Source organism: Carcharhinus amblyrhynchos, chromosome 27, assembly GCF_965287045.1.
Source record: "Carcharhinus amblyrhynchos chromosome 27, sCarAmb.v2.hapA, whole genome shotgun sequence".
Taxonomy (NCBI): Eukaryota; Metazoa; Chordata; class Chondrichthyes; order Carcharhiniformes; family Carcharhinidae; genus Carcharhinus; species Carcharhinus amblyrhynchos.
The window spans coordinates 41,120,969-41,126,968 of NC_137350.1; the positions used below are offsets into that span (position 1 = coordinate 41,120,969).

The 6,000-nt window shown below is 42.8% G+C and overlaps 1 protein-coding gene across 1 annotated transcript in view; it reads right to left on the minus strand.

Annotated features, from left to right (window-relative positions):
• The window catches only part of LOC145359049 (zinc finger protein Aiolos-like), a 126,863-nt gene extending 121,405 nt beyond the window's left edge, over window positions 1-5,458 (minus strand). Inside the window, exons 1-2 of the mRNA XM_080213408.1 lie at window positions 5,410-5,458; window positions 2,655-2,771 (exon numbers count right to left, since the gene is read on the minus strand). Coding sequence (XP_080069534.1) covers window positions 2,655-2,771; window positions 5,410-5,458 — 166 coding nt within the window. The remainder of the gene's footprint in view (window positions 1-2,654; window positions 2,772-5,409) is intronic.
• Window positions 5,459-6,000: the final 542 nt, after the last annotated feature.

Consider the following 6,000-nt stretch of genomic DNA (forward strand, 5'->3'; position numbering starts at 1 on the left):
TGAAATGTTGACCACTTGGCATGGCTCATTCCCCAATATCAGGTCCAGAATGGCCTCTTGCCTAGTTGGACGATCTACATACTGTTTCAAGAAGCCCTCCTGGATGCTCCTTACAAACTCTGCCCCATCCACGCCCCTAACACTAAGTGAGTCCCAGTCAATATAGGGGAAGTTAAAGTCTCCCACCACAAAACCCTGTTACTTTTACACCTTGCCAAAATCTGCCACTGGCAGGTGGGTGGCCTATAGTAAACCCCGAACATTGTGACTACACTTTTCCTATTCATGGGCTCTACCCATATTGCCTCGCTGTATGAGCCCTCCAAGTCTCCTGGAGTTCAGCTGTGATATTCTCTTTAACCAGCAGTGCAACTCCCCCGCTCTATTTTACATCCCCCTCTATCCCACCTGAAACATCTGTATCCTGGAATGTTAAGCTGCCAATCCTGTCCTTCCCTTAACAAAATCTCTGTAATGGCAACAACATCATAGTTCCTAGTACTAATCCAAGCTCTAAGTTCATCTGCCTTACCTGTTACACTTCTCACATTGAAACAAATGCAGTTCAATCCACCAGACTCTCTCTGATTAACAACCCCACCCTGCCTGCTCTTTCTGAGTCTTACTGGCCCTACTCTCTGGTTCCCCTTCAGCTCATTCACTTTTGCTAAACTAGTTTAAATCCTCTCGTGTGACACTAGCAAACCTTCTGGCCAGAATATTTGTGCCCTTCTAGTTTAGATGCAACCCATCCTTCTTGTACAGGTCCCATCTGCCCCAGAGAAGACCCCAATGGTCCAGATATCTGAAGCCCTCCCTTTTACACCAGCTGTTTAGCCACGTGTTGAGCTGCACTATCTTCCTATTCCTGGCCTCACCAGCACATGGTGTGGGTATGCCGGCGTTGGACTGGCGTAAACACAGTAAAAAGTCTCACCAGCACGTGGCACAGGGAATAATCCTGAGATTACAATCCGAGAGGTCCTGCTTTTTTAACTTTCTACCTAACTCCCTAAACTGCTGCCGCAGGACTTCATCACTCTTCCTGCCTATGTCACTAGTACCAATATGTATGATGTTATTATTTGGTGGTCTATGTAAACATGTAAATATAAAAAAGGGTTAAACCATACAGGAACAAGATGCAAATATTACACTATTCACAACCATAATCAGCCCAACTGGTCTATGCCATGTTTAAGCTCTGTGATCGCCTCCGTTTACCCTGAGGTATATGAAAGAAGAACCAGAGGGGAAATGAGAATTTTTTTTAATGAGTTGTGTAATGACCAATGTCTGTGCTGTATTATTCGATTCTGTAAGCCTAATCAATTAATGTTACATCAAGTTCCATTCTCGAGTAAGTTCCTCATGAATTCCTTCAGGGTCTATCCGTGACCCTGTTATATTCATGACCCCTAATTTTGGATAATGCTCAAGTGGAAACATCTTGTCTGTGTCTATTCTATAAAATCCCTTCATAATTTTAAAAACAGCCATCAGGTCACCCTTCAATCTTCCCTCTTCTTGAGAAAAAGCACCAGCCTGTTCAGAACTTTCCTGATAGTCAGTTTCGGTATCATCATTCTAAATGCTTTTTGCACCTTTTCCAATACTTTCATATCTTTAATGTAGTATAGAGACCTGGCATTCTAAGTGTAAAATTCAAAGTGTGATCAAACTAAGATTCGATAATAACTTCTCTACTTTTAACAAAACTTGTGTTTGCGTTCATTTAAAAAGCAGGAGAAATGCATTCATGTAGTACCACGTCCAGTGGTGCCATACAGATTTATTTCCCAGGGTAGACAGTGCCATGAACCGTGCAGTCTGCAGCGTTAGAAGTGGCGTTACTGGAACAAGTTCCTCCCCCATAAACTTTATTATTTTAGGTCAGGGAAGTCGCCATTTACCATTTTGTGAAATCAGTTGGCACCATTAGGCGAAATATGCTTTCTATTTTCATAATTGTAGACTAACGTCTACTAACAAAGCAGTAGAAATAACTCATTTTAACTTGCTTCAACACCGATGGTAAGATGTTTTGCAGTGTAGTGGGTAGCATCCTTGCCTCTCAACCACAAATTGCTGGTTTGAATCCCACTCTGGGGCTTGGTGGCCAAGAAAGGTGTGTTAATAATGTGGCCAAACCCTGAAAATCTTTCCAATATGCCGACGGCATGTGGTAAGAGGGGGAGAGACTGCCGCGTTTGATGCAGAATGATGCCAATCAAGATATAGCTTCTGGTTCCTCCAGGCTGGTGACCTGTTCCAGGAAAAACAAGCTGCAGAAAACAGATGGAAGCATGTGTTTACCTGCTCCATGAATCTCTGGATGTGGGAAATCTTTGAAGTGTAAGGGATCCGGCTAGTCCACATACAAGAAAGATTTTCGATGAAAATATTGCTGGAAACAAGCACATTATGTTGCTTCTAAATCCTAAATAAAGATTATAACCAGATAGGGACAATCCAATATTAGAATTTTGAGGCTCAATTCTGTAGATCAATGAGTCTAGTCTGGCTACAGCATCATGAATAGGAGGCAGTTCTCACAAAAGGTCGATAAAGACCATCTTGATCCAATGAAACAGCCTGAACGTGAGCAACCACCTAACAAGATAATCTGCTAAAAGTCTGATTAATTGTCTTACCAATAATGGCATCGGTGTTGACCTGTTCCTGATTACTGGGCTCCTGAACAGAGTCAGGGGCTTCACACTTCTCTGGAAGATCCGGAGCTTCACTTACAGTGGGGATTGACTCAACGTCTAAAGAATAAAAATGTCATACATTATTGTACATTACAATGGGAAGTGTAAATGCCACAAGGTTTGAAAGTACCATCCAAGGTCACATCGTTAGAAGCAAAATTGCTCAAATTGTTAAGTCTTCTGTTACAAGCTTACGCAACTAACTCCCGCAGAAAAATGACGGAACATACAAGGCACTTCAAGTCAAAGTACTCAGTCTAAAACAGGCAAGTTTACTTTAATAACACTGAGTTTAACAATTTCAGATCATAATCTTTGCCCTCACTTTTTAGAGCAGCAATTACTGTGAGTGATCCTGCTATTCCCGTTTCCACCTCCTCTAGGCCCATTTAATGTTTTTTTCCCTTATTCTGTCACCACATAAGAAATAGGAGCAGGAGTAGGCCAACTTTATAAGACTTTTGTCAGGCCTCATTTGGAGTACTGTGCGCAGTTCTGGTCGCCTCACTATAGGAAAGACGTAGAAGCTATTGAAAGGGTACAGAGGAGATTTACAAGGATGTTGCCTGGATTGGGAGGCATGCCTTATGAAGTTAGGTTGAGGGAGCTGGGTCTCTTTTCCCTGGAGAGACGAAGGTTGAGAGGCGACCTGATAGAGGTTTATAAAATGTTGAGAGGAATGGATAGGGTGGATTCTCAGAGGCTATTTCCCCGGGTTGAAATGGTCGCTACGAGAGGACACAGATTTAAGGTGCGGGGAGGAAAGTACAGAAGTGATGTTAGGGGTAAGTTTTTCACTCAGAGGGTGGTGAGTGAGTGGAATCGGCTGCCGTCAGTGGTGGTGGAGGCGAACTCGCTGGGGTCTTTTAAAAGACTTCTGGATGAGTATATGGGGTTTTATGGGATTGGGGGTTATAGATAGGTGTTGATGTGATCGGCGCAACTCGTGGGCCGAAGGGCCTGTTTGTGCTGTAGTGTTCTATGTTCTATCTAGCCCTTCGAGCCTGCCCCGCCATTCAATAAGATCATGGCTGATCTGTCATGGCTCAGTTCCACATTCCCACCCTCTCCCCATAACCCTTAATCCCCTTGCCTATCAAAAACCTATCACCTTTTTTTCGTCTTGCAGCATTACTGTTTAATCTCTCCAACCTTCTGTTTCATTCACTCAAAATCATTTCCCTGCCTCTCTACTTACATAAAGCCTGTTCAATCCAGTTTAGAAGAAAGGTCAAGATGCTGCCTGATTTGCAGAGTATTTCTAGCATTTTCTGTTTTTCAAATTTCCAGCAATATTTCACTATTTTCCACGTTATCTTCCTTAACAATCGTTAAATTTCCTAAAAATTAAACTTGTCTCCTTTCAGCTGGATTCAAATCATCTGCTAAGTTGAAGCACAGAATCATATAGAGCAGAAGAGGCCCTTCGGCCCATCAAATCCGCACCAACACATTAGAAACTCCTTAGCCCCCACCTAATCTCACCAGCCAGCACTGGGCCATAGCCCTGAATGTTATGATGTGCCGTGTGCTCATCCAGGTACTTTTTAAAGGATATGGGGCAAACTGCCTCCACCACCCTCCGAGGCAGCACATTCCAGACCGTCACCACCCTCTGGGTAAAAAGGTTTTGCCCAACATCCCCCCTAATTCTCCTGCCCCTCACCTTGAACCTATGTCCTGCTCGTGACTGACCCTTCAATTAAGGGGTACAGCTGCTCCTTAGCCACTCTGAACATGTCTCTCAATCTTGTACACCTATCCATCTTGTCGCCTGTCAGTCTTCTCTGCTCCAACGAAAACAACTCAAGCCTATCCAACCTCTTGTCACAGAATCATAGAAACCCTACAGAACAGAAAAAGACCATTTGGCCCATCGAGTTTGCACCGACCACAATCCCACCCAGGCCCTACCCTAATATCTCTCCATATTTTACCCACTAATCCCTCTAACCTACGCACCTCAGAACACTAAGGGGCAATCTTTTAAGCATGGCCAATCAACCTAACGCGCACATCTTTGGACTGTGGGAGGAAAGCGGAGCACCCGGAGAAAACCCATGCATAACTTGCATAATCTCTTCATAACTTAAATGTTCTACCCAGGCAGCATCCTGGTCAATCTCTTCTGTACCCCTTCCAGTGCAATCACATCCTTCCTATAATGTGGCAACCAGAACTGCACACAATACTCTGGCTGTGACCTCACCAAAGTTCTATATAACTCCAACATGACTTCCCTGCTTCTGTAATCGGTGCCTCGACTGATAAAGGCAAGTAGCCCATACGCCCTTTTCATAATCCTACTAACATGTCCTTCAGAGGTCTATGGACAAACGTGTCAAGGTCCCTTTGTTCCACAGAACTTCTTGTTTCCCACCATTCATTGAGTACTTACATGTCAAATTGCTCCTCCCAAAATGCTTCACCTTCCACTGCCACTTACCTGCCCATTTGACATTCCATCTATACCTTTTTGTAGTCCAAGACAGTCCACCTCACTGTTCACCACCCATCCAATCTTTGTGTCATTCACAAACTTAATAATCCTACCCCCCAACACTGAGATGATAGTGAGCTCAACTGGTAGCACACCCTTGCTTACCCTAAAACTCTGATCCTTTAGGTGTTGGAAAGGCCGAAGCCAACATTATTTTTCATGACATTCTGATAATTAAGGTAAAAGAAGCATTACCTTCTTGCTGAGACTTTTCTTGGATCTCTTCTATTCCCATGTCAGACATATTCTGGAAGAGAAAGTATTAAAATCACACAAGTTTAAGAAACATATTCAGAAAATATTAATATCAGAATGGAATATGTTTAACTATAATAAACAGATTTTAATTCCCCTCATTAGTGAACTGAGGAATTTCAATACAGTAGAATATAAAAAAACTAGCCTCTTGGATCAATTTTTATGTAAATTGAAAACACAAATGCCACTATTTGCATGACTAAATTAATACATTAATACTGGATCCCATTGATAATCTTCTGTGGCTTTTATAGTTGTGATTTTTAAAAATTCATTTATGGGATGCGAACTGGGCCAGTATTTATTGCCCAATACTAACTGCTCGAGAAGGTGCTGTTGAGTTGCTTTCTTGAACGCTGAAGTCCATGTGATTGTAGGTACATCCACCATGCTGTTAGGAATTGTGTTCCACGATTCTGACCTAGCAATAGTGAAGGAATGCCGAGATAGTTCAAAACAAGATGATATATAGTTTGCAAGGGAAGTTGCAGGTGGATTTGTTCCCATGCACCTGCTGCCATTGTCCTT